The sequence below is a fragment of the Schistocerca gregaria genome, chromosome 4 (assembly GCF_023897955.1).
Source record: "Schistocerca gregaria isolate iqSchGreg1 chromosome 4, iqSchGreg1.2, whole genome shotgun sequence".
Lineage (NCBI taxonomy): Eukaryota > Metazoa > Arthropoda > Insecta > Orthoptera > Acrididae > Schistocerca > Schistocerca gregaria.
Window position 1 is genome coordinate 101,727,482 of NC_064923.1, and position 19,407 is coordinate 101,746,888.

The 19,407-nt window shown below is 39.6% G+C and overlaps 1 protein-coding gene across 1 annotated transcript in view; it reads left to right on the forward strand.

Moving 5' to 3' along the window:
* Positions 1–18,537, forward strand: part of LOC126267621 (uncharacterized) — a 90,734-nt gene extending 72,197 nt beyond the window's left edge. Inside the window, exon 4 of the mRNA XM_049972919.1 lies at positions 18,341–18,537. Coding sequence (XP_049828876.1) covers positions 18,341–18,537 — 197 coding nt within the window. The remainder of the gene's footprint in view (positions 1–18,340) is intronic.
* The last annotated feature ends 870 nt before the right edge of the window (positions 18,538–19,407 follow it).

Below are 19,407 nucleotides of genomic sequence, written 5' to 3' on the forward strand. Positions count from 1 at the left end.
TCTGAGGCCGTTGCTACCTTCACTTTACATGTTTAATTATGGTTATATCCTTTGTTGGTTGCTGATTTTAGGTGCTTCGTCACATGCAATGATGATGGTTAACATTCACAACAATCCTCCCTGCAATCCATGGTTGTTGCTGGCCAATGCAGTTGATGCGAAACACACAATTTGGTACTTGTCAATTTTGGTTTTATATCACTCATGAATTAGTATTCATGAGGGTCAATTCCACAATGATAAGGGGAAGCACTCATTTGTCACACTCTGGTGAATTTACAATTTACTCCTCACTTGGCACATCTGCCATTGACACCGTACCCAGCTCAACTGCTATTTTTTCTTTTTTGCGAGTCTTCCCAGTACTGCTTTCACTCAACACTAATCTCACTGCCTCCTGCAGTGCTCGACAATCGACTTCTGTGTGCTATCGACCTGGGTGTCGGATACTAATATCTATGTTCTTGGGATCACAGATCCCTTACAATGGATCGATGTCACCACACTGGGGGAAGACTTTTGTGACAGGCCACATGACTGGGTGCCAGGTTTTGGTGTAACAAATGCATGCCAGAGCCATAAAAATAGATCTGTATTTAGGAGCAGAGAATTTGGGAGTCTGACAGTACCCCCACAGTACCAGGACCACACCAGATGATGAGAAGACTGTGTGTCACCAGTAGCAGCAAGTACCCAGTTCCTCATTGGACTCTGTGCCTCACACCACTGACCTGCCATCCAAGCTGCCCACCGTCTGACTCCACCAGAAGATGGCAAGTTGCATCCTGCACATAGCAGTCTCTGTGCTCTGCTGCAGTAAATGTGACCAGGACAAAGTCATGAAGAAAGACCACACCCCCCAGGGTAATACCATCGCAGCATGACAAGCGGTACCACTGGCATTGTGGCTGTGGCCTACCAAGGCTGCCGGGCAACCTCTGGCATGTTGTCAGCATCACAGGGTGCCTACATGAGCATCAGAGCATCATCTTGCTAGATAGAAGCAGCTGGCCATGAGTCAACCCCAGCCCAGTCAGTGGAGTGAGGCGTGTTTAACTTGCTATGCTAATGATGTGATGTGTAATTTAAGTTGAAAAAATGCCTTTCTTTCGGTCAGCAGTATATCCATTCCCCACCCCCCTCTGGCCCATTGTCAACACCACTCATCCTGCTGAATGCAACCACACTTATCAACAGTATAAATGCTTTTCTATTAGATAATTTTGTAGGACATTCCTGAAGGCCTGTATTTGAGTTTTGTCTTTGATCATTTGTGGAAGTTTGTTGTATCAGTTATTTCCGTTATATAGTACACTAATTTGGATTTCTGTTTTATTTTTTGTGTTGAGCTGTAAGTGATTGCAGCATCTGGTCTCATGTTAATGTAGAGACCTGCTGTTTTGGTACAGGTCTTTATGTAGATTACTGTTCACAAAATGTATTCACACAGAACAGACAAGATTCCCACAAATTTAAATATCTCGATGGAGAGAGTTCTCTTGTTACTTTATATAACCCTCTTCAACTGCATTCAGGAGGATGATGATTCAATCCCATGTCCGGCCATCCTGATTTAGGTTTTCCGTGATTTCCCTAAATCGCTCCAGGCAAATACAGGGATGGTTCCTTTGAAAGGGCACAGCTGACTTACTTCCCTAATCTGATGAGACTGATGACCTCATTGTTTGGTCTCCTCCACAACCCAACCCAACCCTCTTTGACAAAACTAAAAATTTGTTTACATATTTTGTTCATTTTTCTCACAGAAAGTTATAGCATAACTAATTATTTAATGAACAGATTAAATACAGGGTGAGCACAAAGTCTTGCCCTGATTATGACAATTTATTACAAAATAACTGCTTGACATAATAATTTACACTTGATTCCATTACATATGTTAGTGTTACTAGATTTTTTTTAAGACCACTTACATTAGTAAACCTCAACGTGTGCTCTCTTGGTAACTTGGAGTATGTCGAGGCAGTATTCCAGTTCCCGCCAGGCGTTTCGTAACATGTTCTGTCACAGTACCCACAACAGCTTGTATGCTAGCTTTCAGTTCATCAACGTCATCAACTGATGTGATGAAGACATAGTCCTTGATATAGTCCCAGAAGAAAAAAAAGGTCAAGGGACGTAATATTTGAAGAGCAGGGTGGCCAGGGTGTTGAACCATTCCTTCCAATCCACCAATCTGGAAATGTTTCATCCCATCCAGGAAATGGGAAGGAGAGGGGGCACCTGCTCCATCTTGCTGGAAAATTATCCATGGTTGATATTCTTCTAACTGAGGGGCAATGAACTGTTGCAAAAGGCATAAGTAAATGTTAGCAGTAATGGATTATTCCACAAAGAAAAATGGTCCAAAAACCTTGTTATGCATGTGACTGCACCAAACATTCACTGTCTCACTGTAACTGTAAAGTAGCATGTGTAGAATCTGAACCCCATATAAGGACATTATGCCTATTTACCATTCCAATAACATGGATGGGGGATTCATCAGTAAAGCTTATGCGATTTAAGTAATCGTTAGCGCCATCAATACTGTTGAGAATCTCTCTTGCAAATTCAGCACATGTCAGCGAATCATTGGGTTGCAAGGCCTGCACAATTGGCACTTTGTAAGCATGCAACCTAAGCCTTTCATGAAGAATCTTCACCACACTTACTTGCAGTATTTGAAATTCACATGATGCTTGATGAGTTGATTTAGATGGACTCCGATGAAATGATTGCCGAACACGATCAACAGTTGCATCACTCACGCGAGGCCTGGAACTTCAAGGGTGATCTTCAACGCTCCCTGTTTTGTTAAACTTTACATACCATCTCTTCACTGATTTAACATCATAAGGGCTGCGTCCATAAGAAGCCCAACATTTACGCTGAACACTGATGGGTGATTTCGTTTCATGAAACCAAAGCACACATTGTGCTTTCTCCTGCTTCAATGCCATTTCACCAGCAACTAACGTGACCTAACAGATCGCTTCGGTGTTGTGGAGTACTAGCACTAACTATTGGTCATGACAGCTAGTAACACTAACCTATGTAACGGAACCAAATGTAACTTATTATACCAAACAGTTATTCTGTTATATTTTTTTTTTATAATCAGGACAAGACTTTGTGCTCATCCTGTACATTATTCTAGTGCCTGAGCAACTACACACTGAATTTATTGTTCTAAGTGCATAGCATGCTGAACCGATTCACTCCCTGAAGGCAATTATGTGATCAGTACATTTTAGTTTGGTGTCAACATGCATCCCTAGAAATTTTGTTCTCAGAACACATTCAATTGACTTATCTTTCAGTTTTATACAATTACTGAAGGGTTTTTTGCCATTTTTGTTTTTGTACACTTTGCAACTCATCAATGATTAAAATGTTACTGTCATCAGTTGGTAGTTCTTTCTTACCACACTGACAAAATTTTTGATATATATCAAGAACAGTATTGCACCAAGCTCACTTCCTTGGGGGCTCCAATAGTGTTGTGCTCTATTCTGGGTTTAAAGGGTGTTTATGGTACAACTGAATTAGTCTGAGAGATCTTCATGTACTGTGCTCCATTTTTCAGATATGAATGAAACCACTTACTTGCTACCCTCCTTATACCTAGTGCATCCAATTTATTTAGCAGAATTTTGTAGCCTTCTGTATTGAAGGCTTTGGTAACCCCAAGGAAGAATCCTGTTATACAACCTCCTTTGTCTAGTACTTTCAGAACAATATTTGTAAACTGAGTTATGGTTGATCCTGTGCTTTTACCAGACCTGCAACATACTGTTCTTTACACAGAAGACCATACTTTGTTAAGTACGCCATGAGTCTGTTTTTCTTTATGGTTTCTACTACTTTTGAGAATGATGACAGTAAAGAGGTGGGTCTATGACTTCATTATTGTTTAATCACAGAATAATGGTTATTACCTAGCTAAGCAAGTTCATGACCTGGACAGATGGCAGCACCATCATTTTTATACCTGAAAAATGGAGGGGAGGCTGTGATAGCATGCACTCCAGTAGTCTTAGAAATGGTGTACTGTCACCCTCTACACATCTGTGTCATTGTGTTATGTCAGTAGTCTTAGAATTGGAGTACTGTCATACACTGCACATCTGTGTTATGTCAGTGTGCTGCCTGGCAAGATTTGCACAATATTGTAACACTGAACAGGGCGTAGTGAGAAACTTGTGGCGTTCTATGGCAGCATAGAGCAAATACAAGAAAATTTGGCATTGTAAATGTCTCATAATCCACCTGAAGATGATAGAATTATCATAACAATGCATAGCGGTGTTAGAAATATAAGTCACTGAAACAGTGCACTGTTAATTTTTTGTATATTACCTAATAAGTTATAGATTTTTACAAGGAGTCATTTATGGATGGTATATTTGAAAGTAATTTGCTCAGCTTGATACACAAAATGAACCATAAAAAGTCACATCTACATCTGTTATATGAATTGCTTCCATTTTGCAAGTCACACAACACTTCCAAACATGTCCATCACATCAGTCTGTGTCAAAAGCTCCCCAAAACCACAGACAGAAAATTGCTGATTTGAAATAAAACCACTGCTCTTCCTTTTGTACTATCAGCTGTTGTTTTAATCTGATACTACAAACAAGCTATTAATTTAATTTTACACAGACCACTATCCACATGTTTGGTTATCAACTTGACACAGTCATTTTACTGCATACTTCTGTGCAATAAACAGTTTTTTGACTATAACTGCACTGCCCCAAAATATTATGCCACAGTACAGTATTAAGTGAAAATGTGTAAAGTATACTAGCTATCTCATCTGTTGATAAACACAGTGGGAGAGATTTCTAAGTGCAAAGAAGCAGAAATTAGTTTTTTTGCTGACTTTTCCACATGTTGGTCCATTCTTGGTTTATTATCCATCTGTATAACTATGAAATTCACACATGAAGTCTTGTCCAATGTGTGTCCATTCATGTCTGCTTCTGTCACCTGCAAATCATGTTACTTAAGTACAAACTATGAGTCTTTGTAAGATTAAGGGTTAAACTGTGTGCCGTGAACCAGCTGTAACCCTCTTTTTTCTGTTGATAAGCTAGTGCTCCATTTATGCAATAGGAATGCCTCTAAGGTTATACCTTTTCTAATTGCCTTGTACAATTTTGTTGTATACAGAGTGGAAGGACTTGGGAAGCTCAGAGAAAATGTCAATAGAGTGTACAAGAACTGATTTCATGAGATCGAATATTGCCTTTATGAAAGCGAATCTGTGCTGCTTTTAAAAGTCTATTCTCTGAAATTTGGCTATATACAGAGGAATCCAGTTAATATTTTTGAAACAAAATGACATATCGTTGCAATTTTATGTGATAGCATAGTCCATTGTTTCCTCAACAGATCTCAGTGTGCATTGTCCATCTGATGACAGTGTAGCAACACACAAAGTAAAGTTGTTGTTTGAGCAATGCAAGACATATTGAAGTGGTACTGGAAGTATGAAAACACGATGGAAGTACAACAGCAACAATGTAATGTCTACAGAACTCAGTCACCAACAAGTATGACAATTTATCATATTGGGGTAAATTAGAAACCAATGGTAGTGTTAAGGATGTGGATAAGGAAAGGTCTGGCTGACCAAAAATATTAATAAGTCTAGCTTTCAGTGCTGCTGTGTTGCAACAGTTTACTAGATCACCTCAAAAATCTGTGAAGCAGGGTGCACCTGAAAGTGGCAAAAGCCAGTCAAGTGTGTGACAAATTGTGAAGGCTGCAAAGTGGAAAGTGTACATGCCAAGATCTCTTCGCACTATGAATGGAAACGATCTGGATCAAAGGCTGGAGTACTGCAAGTCATTTGAAGACATGCTTTGCAAGAGTGAATGGTTAGCAGGGAAGGTTATCTGGTCTGACAAGGTCTGAGGAATGTACTATACTAAGAGGAGCAAATTACAGGTCACAAGTTGTTGAGCTGAGGTCATCCAACAATCTTCACAACTTTAAACTCATATCTGAACCAAAACAAATTGAAATAGGTGTTCCACAGGGCAGCAATCTGGGCCCATTGTTATTTCTAATTTATATCAATGATATACAGGCTCCAGACAGCTCAGCCAAAATTCTACTATTTGCAGATGACAGGAGTATCATAATTAGTGATATAAAAGAATCATTGTGTACTACAGCAGAAAAAATGCTCTCATACATATAGTCATGGTTTTATTCAAATAAGTTGACATTAAATTCAAAGAAAACAAACTCTATACAGTATGGAAGCAAGTGTCAAGGGGAAAATATGTGCCTTATGCTGGATAGCAAACAAATAGAAAAAGTGTGCACCACAAAGTTTCTGGGAATGCAAATTGACTAAGATTTAAACTGGAATGAACACAGTGTATATCTCACTCAGAAACTTAGCTCAGCATGTTTTGCCTTAAGAATAATATCCAAGGTATGTAGCAAGGAATGTATTAGAGCAGTGTACTTTAGTTATTTTAAATCAGTTGCAAGCTATGGCATAAGTTTTTGGGGAAAAACAAGGTCAAGACTAAATGCCATTTTTATTATGCAAAAAAGCTATTCATATCATGACACACAACCCACCACAAACTCACTGTAGACTCTTATTCAGACAACTAAAGTTACTGACAATACCATCAATATGTATTTTTAAATGCCTGGAAATGATCAGTAAAAATAACTGTGATCTCCAAACCAACTCAAGCTACCATGATCACAATACAAGGCATTGTAAAGACTTTCACATTCCCTATGTGCAAAACCTAGAAGTCAGAAACATTTTAGCCACTTAGAAATAAAGCTTTTAAATGCACTTCCATCTCAAATTGAAGAGTTGAAAGACAAAAATAATTTCAAGTGTGAAGTAAAAAAATACTTGATGGAAAATGCTACTACAGTGTAAATGAATACCTGTCTCAGACTGCGGATTGAAACCTGTGCTTATTTTTTTTTTAAATAAACTAATTTAATTATGTTTTCAACTTTGTAATTATGGTACATATGAAAAATCTGTTAAATATCTGTAATACATTTTAGGTATAAAGCATAGTTCATGATCTATAATTGTTTATCATGAGCACGTATTTTGTTTTTGTGTAATAAGTTCTTGTAACTACTTATGTCTTATGTGTATGTAATTTGTTTTGCTGTTTGTATATGTTTGCCCATTTATTATGTGTATGTGTTGTCATGTGTTACGAGTAATCAAATGACAAATCCTATATCACATGTGTGGTCTATTGGATGCTAGGCATCTGAAACTAGGCATCTGATAATAGCTGTAAATTTGAACACACTTATATGGTAAATAATGGATGTTGGCTGATAGGGTGCACATACAAATTGCACAGGTGGCAAATGAACTTAGAATCACTTTGATGGATTGACTGATTCATTCACATAGCATAGTTGATGTGGCCTCACTTTTTGATTAGAAAGCACTGAAAAGTGGAAAATTGAACAAATAGGCTCCCAGACATGCTAGATGCCACACCCACTATGGAATGTCCTAGTGCTGGTACTGGTGAAGTGGCTAAGGCAATGGTAAGACAACTGACTCATTTTTGGGAAGACTCTGGTGTGATTCTCCTTATGGCTGTCCAGCTTTAGGTTTTCTGTGATTTTTGAAGGCAGTGAACCCTGGTCCAACTGAAGCTCTCTCTTTTCCCTAGAGTAGAAAGTGGCACTACGCAAAAGACAAGGATGACTTGGACTGCAGGAACCTGAACGTCACTATAGTGGAGTTCTTAGGCTGTTTATGTCATCTGGTACCATTGCATCACAATCCAAACAGACAAACACTGTTTGATGATTTTGATCCAGAAGTGGTTATATGAGGAGAAGAGATCTTTACATTTAGTCTGTTTGACAACAATATAATTTTTTCAAATTAATGACGATGTAAATAAAACAGAAAGAAACTTCCACATGGGAAAAATATATTAAAAACAAAGATTCCAAGACTTACCAAGCGGGAAAGCGCCGGCAGACAGGCACATGAACAAAACACACAAACACACACACAGAATTACTAGCTTTCGCAACTGGCAGTTGTTTCGTCAGGAAAGAGGGAGGGAGAGGGAAAAATGAAAGGATGTGGGTTTTAAGGGAGAGGGTAAGGAGTCATTCCAATCCCGGGAGCGGAAAGACTTCCCTTAGGGGAAAAAAAGGACAGGTGTACACTCGCACACACACACACATATCCAACCGCACATACACAGACACAAGCAGACATATTTAAAGGCAAAGAGTTAAGGGCAGAGATGTCAGTCGAGGCGGAAGTACAGAGGCAAAGAAGTTGTTGAAAGACAGTTGAGGTATGAGCGGCGGCAACTTGAAATTAGCGGAGGTTGAGGCCTGGCGGATATCGAGAAGAGAGGATATACTGAAGGGCGAGTTCCCATCTCCGGAGTTCGGATAGGTTGGTGTTGGTGGGAAGTATCCAGATAACTCGGATGGTGTAACACTGTGCCAAGATGTGCTGGCCATGCATCAAGGCATGTTTAGCCACAGGGTGATCCTCATTACCAACAAACACTGTCTGCCTGTGTCCATTCATGCGAATGGACAGTTTGTTGCTGGTCATTCCCACATAGAAAGCATCACAGTGCAGGCAGGTCAGTTGGTAAATCACGTGGGTGCTTTCACATGTGGCTCTCCCTTTGATCGTGTACACCTTCCGGGTTACAGGACTGGAGTAGGTGGTGGTGGGAGGGTGCATAGGACAGGTTTTACACCGGGGGCGGTTGCAAGGGTAGGAGCCAGAGGGTAGGGAAGGTGGTTTGGGGATTTCATAGGGATGAACCAAGAGGTTACGAAGGTTAGGTGGACGGCGGGAAGACACTCTTGGTGGAGTGGGGAGGATTTCATGAAGGATGGATCTGATTTCGGGGCAGGATTTTAGGAAGTCGTATCCCTGCTGGAGAGCCACATTCAAGGTCTGATCCAGTCCCGGGAAGTATTCTGTTACAAGTGGGGCACTTTTGGGGTTCTTCTGTGAGAGGTTCTGGGTTTGAGGGGATGAGGAAGTGGCTCTGGTTATCTGCTTCTGTACCAGGTTGGGAGGGTAGTTGCGGGATGCGAAAGCTGTTTTCAGGTTGTTGGTGTAATGGTCGAGGGATTCAGGACTGGAGCAGATTCGTTTGCCACGAAGGCCTAGGCTGTAGGGAAGGGACCGTTTGATATGGAACGGGTGGCAGCTGTCATAATGGAGGTACTGTTGCTTGTTGGTGGGTTTGATGTGGACGGATGTGTGCAGCTGGCCATTGGACAGATGGAGGTCAACATCTAGGAAAATGGCATGGGATTTGGAGTAGGACCAGGTGAATCTGATGGAACCAAAGGAGTTGAGGTTGGAGAGGAAATTCTGGAGTTGTTCTTCAGTGTGAGTCCAGATCATGAAGATGTCCTCAATAAATCTGTACCAAACTTTGGGTTGGTTACCCAAGCCTGCCAACCCAAAGTTTGGTACAGATTTATTGATGACATCTTCATGATCTGGACTCACAGTGAAGAACAACTCCAGAATTTCCTCTCCAACCTCAACTCCTTTGGTTCCATCAGATTCACCTGGTCCTACTCCAAATCCCGTGCCACTTTCCTAGATGTTGACCTCCATCTGTCCAATGGCCAGCTGCACACATCCGTCCACATCAAACCCACCAACAAGCAACAGTACCTCCATTATGACAGCTGCCACCCATTCCATATCAAACGGTCCCTTCCCTACAGCCTAGGCCTTCGTGGCAAACGAATCTGCTCCAGTCCTGAATCCCTCGACCATTACACCAACAACCTGAAAACAGCTTTCGCATCCCGCAACTACCCTCCCAACCTGGTACAGAAGCAGATAACCAGAGCCACTTCCTCATCCCCTCAAACCCAGAACCTCTCACAGAAGAACCCCAAAAGTGCCCCACTTGTAACAGAATACTTCCCGGGACTGGATAAGACCTTGAATGTGGCTCTTCAGCAGGGATACGACTTCCTAAAATCTTGCCCCGAAATGAGATCCATCCTTCATGAAATCCTCCCCACTCCACCAAGAGTGTCTTTCCGCCGTCCACCTAACCTTCGTAACCTCTTGGTTCATCCCTATGAAATCCCCAAACCACCTCCCCTACCCTCTGGCTCCTACCCTTGCAACCGCCCCCGGTGTAAAACCTGTCCTATGCACCCTCCCACCACCACCTACTCCAGTCCTGTAACCCGGAAGGTGTACACGATCAAAGGGAGAGCCACATGTGAAAGTACCCACGTGATTTACCAACTGACCTGCCTGCACTGTGATGCTTTCTATGTGGGAATGACCAGCAACAAACTGTCCATTCGCATGAATGGACACAGGCAGACAGTGTTTGTTGGTAATGAGGATCACCCTGTGGCTAAACATGCCTTGATGCACGGCCAGCACATCTTGGCACAGTGTTACACCGTCCGAGTTATCTGGATACTTCCCACCAACACCAACCTATCCGAACTCCGGAGATGGGAACTCACCCTTCAGTATATCCTCTCTTCTCGATATCCGCCAGGCCTCAACCTCCGCTAATTTCAAGTTGCCGCCGCTCATACCTCAACTGTCTTTCAACAACTTCTTTGCCTCTGTACTTCCGCCTCGACTGACATCTCTGCCCTTAACTCTTTGCCTTTAAATATGTCTGCTTGTGTCTGTGTATGTGCGGTTGGATATGTGTGTGTGTGTGTGCGAGTGTACACCTGTCCTTTTTTTCCCCTAAGGGAAGTCTTTCCGCTCCCGGGATTGGAATGACTCCTTACCCTCTCCCTTAAAACCCACATCCTTTCATTTTTCCCTCTCCCTCCCTCTTTCCTGACGAAGCAACTGCCAGTTGCGAAAGCTCATAATTCTGTGTGTGTGTTTGTGTGTTTTGTTCATGTGCCTGTCTGCCGGCGCTTTCCCGCTTGGTAAGTCTTGGAATCTTTGTTTTTAATATATAATTTTTTCACTTACAGATGAATGATTATTCCAAAAATTAAAATTTATATTAACTTTTATAAAATTGATTCAAGGGGCCCTCACACACACATTGTTTACTGTACATTACTGAGTACCATGCAATAATGCTCACCATCTCAGATTGGTACTGATGATTTGCACAGTATACTGAAGAAGACTGCAGAGCTTTGAAAATTTTGACGTATGCCCAGTATATTCTGCAATACATTGTACCATGTTAGGTTAGTATTACACAATTAATGGCAGTTGTTGCTGAGACAGAGCGAAGCTCAGTTCACTGTCAAAAAATTTGTGCAACGTATGAAAAAGTAAATGAAAAAGGAAGAGGGCCAGAAGGTGTGCATGAACACATCGTTCGTTACACTTTGAGAAATAACATTCCTCATTGATCAGGAGATGCCAGATATCTCCTTCTGTACAATAGCAGAGGAAACTGATGATTGTACTGCAAGACAGTGTTCATGTTGCTTGTAGTCTTTCCCAGAACTGACAAGCAAGGTCAGGTTGGCTGTCCAGTGAGTGTATGTGTTTATTCCTCTTGCACTAGTAGCCAGAGCACAGACTTAACATCATGTAAGCTTTCAATCAGCATAATTGTTTTATTTGGTTTGCAACAGTACATTAGTGAAATACATATAAAACAGCATATGTACGCGATAAATTACACAGTTCACTTGTTTAATTTGTGATTAGTTTTCATTGTGGTTTGCTAATCTATTCTGCTGTGAGTGATCTTGTGGTCCTTTGAAATGTTCACTGGAAAATTTTCAGATTTATTTTGTCCATCCTGCTCAATTTCTGATTGTGTTTTCAAGGCAAGAAACAAGATTGCAATATGTGTGAGTTCCGTATTGTCGAGTCAAACATGTTCTCTATGAATGCAGAGTTGTAACTGTTACTTCCCAGATGTAAATATTGCACTATGCAGTTGGGCCATTCTTAGGTAAAACATATTGACACAAAGGACACTTAAGACAATGTGAAATGTCAGGCTTTGGTACATTTGTTGAAACTCCACTACAATGTTACACTGGGAGTTGTGTGGGAAAAAAAGATGTATTTGGAAAAGTAAAGTGTTTGCTTATAGTAGATAATGCATGTCTATTAAAAAACTAAATGTGTTCAGTAGTTTTTATATCCAGTACATTTTGACAAAGTAATCACAAAAATGAGTCACTTGTAGTTCTTTGTCGTGGCTCAGAAATGATTTGAATTGTGTGGAAAGGATGCTAAAGTGCTTAATGAAAAGAACACAGAATGTGCAAAGCAAAGATCATTTGTTTATGTGTGTTATGGGCACTGTTATGTTTCCTATATATTATTGAAATCTCTTACAAGGACACACACTGTAACTACTATTAATATGTGAATAATCTGTAATTGTTTCTGAATGCCCCACTATAAAATCTCATCACAGCTATAAACTCCATCAACAAAGCTCTTCAAGAGGGCTACAGAAAACAGGAACTAAGCTGAAAGTTACTCAAAAGCAAGAAATCCTCACAGTTCAGCAGCTCGTCAGTTCAGTTACAAGTGAATCCTTTCTAAATGACATAAATACCTGCCTCCGTGACTGAGGTCACTAACACAAACTCGTGTAAGGGCACTCGACCCAGTGGTAAGCTGGGCTTCAAATCCTGATGGTGGAAAAACTTTTCACTGCTAGTGTTTGGCCACAGGGGGAGGAGAGGTGGTGTTGTAAAGTTCCTGATCACCAGACTTTGCTCCAATGTCTTGGTTTAAATACAAAACCTCTCCACAGCATGTCATGAATTGAGGGCATGTGACACTGCTGACAGTGATCTGTCCATCATATGGGGACATTGAGCATGACATTTCCCTTGGTGCTATTTGCAAGGAGTGGGCTATGTGCCAGCACCAGGCTTTACTCTCTCTCTCTCTCTCTCTCTCTCTCTCTCTCTCTCTCTCTCTCACACACACACACACACACACACACACACACACACACACACACACTTTACAAAAGTGCAAAAAACTTTCTTCTGTATATTCCAGTCCATTCCATAATGGCAGGTGCAGCAATAGCAGATAAATGATTCAAATGAGTGAACAGTCTCCATTGCAATTACATATTCTTTAATTCCAGTTACACATTTTATGTGGTTAGATCATCAGACTAGAACAATAAGTAAATAATTACAGCTCAGATACATGAATCTAGTGAGCAGCACCCTCTAATACTTCTGAAAGGAGAGTAAATGTGGAAAACTTTAGAACTTACTTGGTTAAAATGCTGAAGGCATTCGGTATGGGGTCTAGCTGTCATGTAAAAGGATAGTAGAAAATACCCTTGTCATAAACTAAAAGTTAGTGTAAGGGAACCCTATAAAAATGTAAGAAAGATAAACAGCAAAAACATTGTGAATAGCAAAGTAGTGAAGAAGAGTGGTGAGAAAGGACAAATAAAATATAAAAGTAATAAAAAGAGAGGATGCCATGTAATTAAAATTCACCATAGTAAAAGAAAGTTCTGGTGCAGTGGTATATATACTTTTACAACCGTTAAACTGAATGAGGTGGAACTGCAGTGCCCTCGCTAACTGTAAACACAGAGGAGTTATCACAACATTATACTCCATCTACATGAACCTCGTGTCACACTATTTCCTCTTTTATCCTCTTTGTTTCCTACTCTTTCATGTAAATGTATAAGGTTTCCCATATATTCAACCTCCTCTCCTTTTCCCTCCCCCCACTCCCTCCCCATTCCCATTCCCATGTATATCATTTACATTATTGTTACTCCAGTGTCACCCTGTGGTTGTTCCTCAACTTGAGAAGTTCCCTGTCCTTAGCCTTGGTGTACAACTTTCATGTTTACAGGTGTTGGGATTCCACCCCATTCAATTTGGTGGTTGGAAACATGTACCTACCACTGTACCAGCTCTTCCTTCAGTTGTTCTGAGTTTTAATTACATGACCTCTTCTCTTTTTATTACTTTCACATTTTATTCATCCCCCTCCCCCCTCCTTCCTAATTTGATATTATCAGTGTTTTTGCTGTTTATCTTTTTTACCTCTTTTCAAGTTTCCCCTGTGTTAACTTTTAGTTAATATCAAGGGTGTTATTCACAGTCCTTTTATATGGTGACTGGGCCCATACCTAACACTTTCAGCATTTTAGCCAAGTAAGGTCTAAATTTTTTTTCAAATTTACTCCTCTTTTAGCATATTAGATGGCGCTGCTTGTTAGGTTTATGTGTTTGAACTGTTAATTATTTCCTTATTGTTCAGTGTGGTGATACGCTAAGCATGTGAAATGTGTAACTGGAATTAATAAAACAGTAACATAATTACAACAGAGAATGTTCACTCATTTGAAACTTTTCTCAAGATGCATCTAAAAGAAAATGGTTCTTGTTTCTAGTTTTGCCCACATTGTAATGAAATACAAGAAGATTGAAACAGGAATAGCTGCCAGCACCTTGACCTTATCATAAATTCCTGTGTGAAATATTTTACAAAAATGATCACATTATCCCTTATCACATTCATGATATAGGACTTACCAAAATACAAGACAGTAAAAAACTTTAGGTATATGTATGTACAAAATATAGGCAAATATAAACCATAATTTAACATACAGACTGTTAGCTTTCTTATTAACACATCTTGGTTCATCATCGTAACAATAATCAATATTGTACATTGTTACATATAAGAAAACAGAAATTTGTGTACACACATATAGACACAAAAGACATACAGCTGAAAAGTTATTGACACATCGTAGCTGGCTGTACTAAAGAAAGCAATATTCTAGTAAATCAAACAATGGAAAATCCAGGATGGAATGTAACAATATAATAGGAGGAAAGTTGCTACACACCATATAATGCAGGTGCTGAGTCGTGAAGGGCACAATAAAAAGATTCACACAATCATAGCTTTCTTTGTCAGGAATAGACACACACACACACAAACACACACACACACACACACACACACACACACACACACACACACACACACACACACACAAAAAGCACAACTTGCACACACATCAACAGTCTCAGAGAGCTGAAACTACACATGTGTGAATCTTTTTATTGTGCCTATCGTGACTCAGCACCTCCACTATATGGTGAGTAGCAACTTTCCTTCTCTCGTATTGCAATACTCTAGTTATTGCTTGTGTCTGTGTATGTGCGGATGGATATGTGTGTGTGTGTGTGTGTGTGCGCGCGCGAGTGTACACCTGTCCTTTTTTTCCCCTAAGGGAAGTCTTTCCGCTCCCGGGATTGGAATGACTCCTTACCCTCTCCCTTAAAACCCACATCCTTTCGTCTTTCCCTCTCCTTCCTGAAGAAGCAACCATCGGTTGCGAAAGCTAGTAATTCTGTGTGTGTGTTTGTGTGTTTTGTTCATTGTGCCTGTCTGCCGGCGCTTTCCCGCTTGGTAAGTCTTAGAATCTTTGTTTTTAATACTTTTTCCCATGTGGAAGTTTCTTTCTATTTTATATAGACACAAGCAGACATATTTAAAGGCCTTTAAATATGTCTGCTTGTGTCTGTGTATGTGCGGATGGATATGTGCGTGTGTGCGAGTGTACACCTATCCTTTTTTTCCCCTAAGGGAAGTCTTTCCGCTCCCGGGATTGGAATGACTCCTTACCCTCTCCCTTAAAACCCACATCCTTTCGTCTTTCCCTCTCCTTCCTGAAGAAGCAACCATCGGTTGCGAAAGCTAGTAATTCTGTGTGTGTGTTTGTGTGTTTTGTTCATGTGCCTGTCTGCCGGCGCTTTCCCGCTTGGTAAGTATATATATAAGAAAATAGACTTTCACATCCACATAAAAGGTCACAAAATACACATAACTACACACATTAACAATAGTATATTTGTAAAAGGTCTCTAGCTTTATCTAAAAATATTTTGATAATTATAAATTGCCAAGTAGTGAAATTACGAGACAGAACCTACAGATCCTAGCAGTACTCCAAATATCAATTATAGCTACAGAAGCTGTGGAATAGTAGTAGAGTTTTTAAATGTATTTAAGTTTGGTATTCTTTTGATCTTATCTGGCAATATACTGAAGAGAATTTTTTGTTTGTGTAATAGATTGTTCTGGTGTATATAAAGAGATCTCTACTGGCTACATACAATCTGAAGGTCGGCTGATTTTGTTTTAGTTACTCATTTTTATGGTTATGACCAAGTAAGAAGATGGATACATGATGTATTTAGGGGGTAGAGAGATGGGGGAAGCTTTGCAGCATTGCTAGTGTGTTCCTTGCATTTGTCCCATGCCACACACTTCAGCCATTGCCTACTTCAGTAACTCACAACATTGGGGTAGACACCACACTGAGCCACAGTTTTTGGTTACGGTATTCCATAGAAAAATTGTGTCCTCAGAAAAACTCTCACAGTCACTTGTTAGTGTAATATTTAATGTGTATACTTTACACCAGCCAAAATGGATATTACAGATGCCAAGTACCTGTCTCTGACAACTTGGTGTCAGAGACACAAAAGCTTATTTGTGACAGTCTTTTTGTTATGCATATCTGCGATTTGGCACCTCTGCTATATAGTGAGTAGCAACTTTCCTTTTCTAATATTATCACAGGGTATATGTTCACAAAAAATTCCTCTCAAAATTTCTAACATATATTTTAACTATTTTTTTCTATTCTCTTTTTTATTCTTCTCTTTGTGAGTTCTGATCACATGTTATATTATAAGTAATTTATATTCTCATGTAATGTCTTTAATTTTCAAGCAAAATATGTATGTCTGCATTTCTAATTGAAAGATGTATGGAGCAGTGTAAGAGATGTACAGGAAGCTTAACACTTTGCTACAACTGCAAGGAAAAAGATTAGTAGCAAAAATATGTGTGATATTTACCTAAATAAGGGGACACACAGTGGAGGCTTACAACATGTATTCTGCTTACTACTAATAATAATACTAACAAAATCATGCAAAGAAGAAGTTGGTTGCTCAGTTGGGCCTAATTTCTATTCGAGAAGAATCCTGACATAGTTTCTGTGTTGACTGTTGCACATTTTAATCCAAAGGTAATCTGGTTATTGATAACCAACATCACAGAAGAGACCATTATGGACATAGTTGTCTTATGGCAGTGAATGTTCGATACACAAGTGTCCATCCTAGAGTTTGAAATTAAAGCACAATGCGCTCAAAGATATCAGGATACCATCTTAAATCAATATGTTTGCCTTTTAAGTCATACGGGGAAATTAGAATTCATGTAAGAGATATCTATATTGCATGGCCACCACTTATGATTGCTTGGAAACAGGAGCTATAGTGTGGATTGAATGGCCACCGTAACCTTTTATTTATATGTATGGTGTGTGGATGGGATACACTTGTACAGTTTGTTCTATTGTGGAATGGTGAATGGCAAATCAGTCACCGCAAGTATAGTCATTATTTATAGTAATAGATATGATGCCAAATCCAGATGAAATTCATAGAACATACATGAACCAGCTAACAATTCATGATAGAGGAGATAATCTGCAACAGTCATGTATACTATTTTAAGACTGTAGTACCATGTACTCTGATACAAAGGGACAAACATCTCAGTAGTAACAATTCACTTTTGTGATTCACATACCTTGGAGAAGGAAGATCAGGTTTTAAAGTCTCAACAATGACACAGTAATTAGTGAGGGAGCACAAGCTCAGATTGTGGAAGGATGGGGAAGGAAATGGGGATGGGGGGAGGGAAGGGGGTTCTATTGAAAGGGGCCATCAGTCTCTGGATTCTGAATGGCTGGCCAGGCATTTGAACTGTCACCATTCAAAAAGGTCGTGCAAAATTGTGATGCTTATTTGTTATACGCTAGCAAAACTAAAAGCCTGGCAGGCAGATGTAAACTAAGCTCTATGAGAGCTGAGGTCAGTGTTGGTGGAAAACTGAGATGCTGAACCATGAAAACAACTGGGCTGTGATCAATACATCATGCAAAATGTATTGTTTTCTATTGTCTATGTTACAGTAATTTCAGACCTATTAGTGGCTAATTATATGCGGTGTTCTGTGTAGTTGGAAATATTTGATTATATGCTGATATAATAAAATGTTGTATTAATAATGATTTTTAATTTAGAGGTGAAAGTGTGTTACTTGCAACTTGTTAAAATATTGTTAATAGTACAAATCATTGACTTATGCTATTGATAATTATTTTTCTGCACTTTTATGGTCATAACATAAACGATTTTATGTTCTTCATTAGCTTCATATGTTGCTTTTTTAATACCTGCTGTAAATTGTTAAATAAGAACTAAAGTTGTTCACATAATAATTATTTATTTCTCCTTGCATCAGCTTTAATGAACATGATGAGCTACCTGCAATGCTCACCACCACCACAACGGCTGTTATTTAATCTGCCACCTAAGCCATGTCAGACTGTACTGGATTGCTTTCCTAACCTGTGTTGTCAAGAGAGAGGAACCAAAGTATGTCGTCAGCCTAAAAAGTCAATTCTTCCACTGGTTGCTTCAGTCATGCAGGTACAGTAAATTATTGCAAAATGAATAATCTTACTATATACATTACTACTAAGTTATAAAAAAAAAAAAAGGTTGTAAATGAAGAACACACTTTGCCCCTTACAGACAAGCCCATCCAATAACTAACCACTGAAGTAACAGCAACAACTGACAGTAACACACAATATTGGAGGACAGGCAATATCAAACATCAAATATGTCTTGTCATTGCTTGAAGTAAAAAGCAGGAGAGACGGTTAATTGCTGTTGTTGTGGTCTTCAGTCCAGAGACTGGTTTGATGCAGTCTCCATGCTACTTTATCCAGTGCAAGCTTCTTCATCTCCAAGTAACTACTGCAACCTACATCCTTCTGAATCTGCTTAGTGTATTCATCTCTTGGTCTCCCTCTACAGTTTTTACCCTGCACACTTCCCTCGACTACTAAACTGGTGGTCCCTTAATGTCTCTGACACAATTACAATGTCATTGGCAAACCTCAAAGTTTTTATTTCTTCTCCATGAATTCCTACTCCAAATTTTTCTTTTGTTTCCTTTACTGCTTGTTCAATATACAGATTGAATAACATCGGGGATGGCACAACTTTGTCTTACTCTCTTCCCACCCACTGTTTGCCTTTCATACCCCTCAACTCTTATAACTGCCATCTGGTTTCTGTTACAAGTTGTAAGTAGCCTTTCACTCCCTGTATTCCACCCCTGCTACCTTCAGAATTTAAAAGACAGTATTCCAGTCAACATTGTCAGAAGCTTTCTCCAAGTCTACAAATTCTAGAAACATAGGTTTGCATTTCCTTAATCTATCTTCTAAGATAAGTCATAGAGTAAGTATTGCCTCGCAGGTTCCAACATTTCTACGGAATCCAAAATGATCTTCCCCA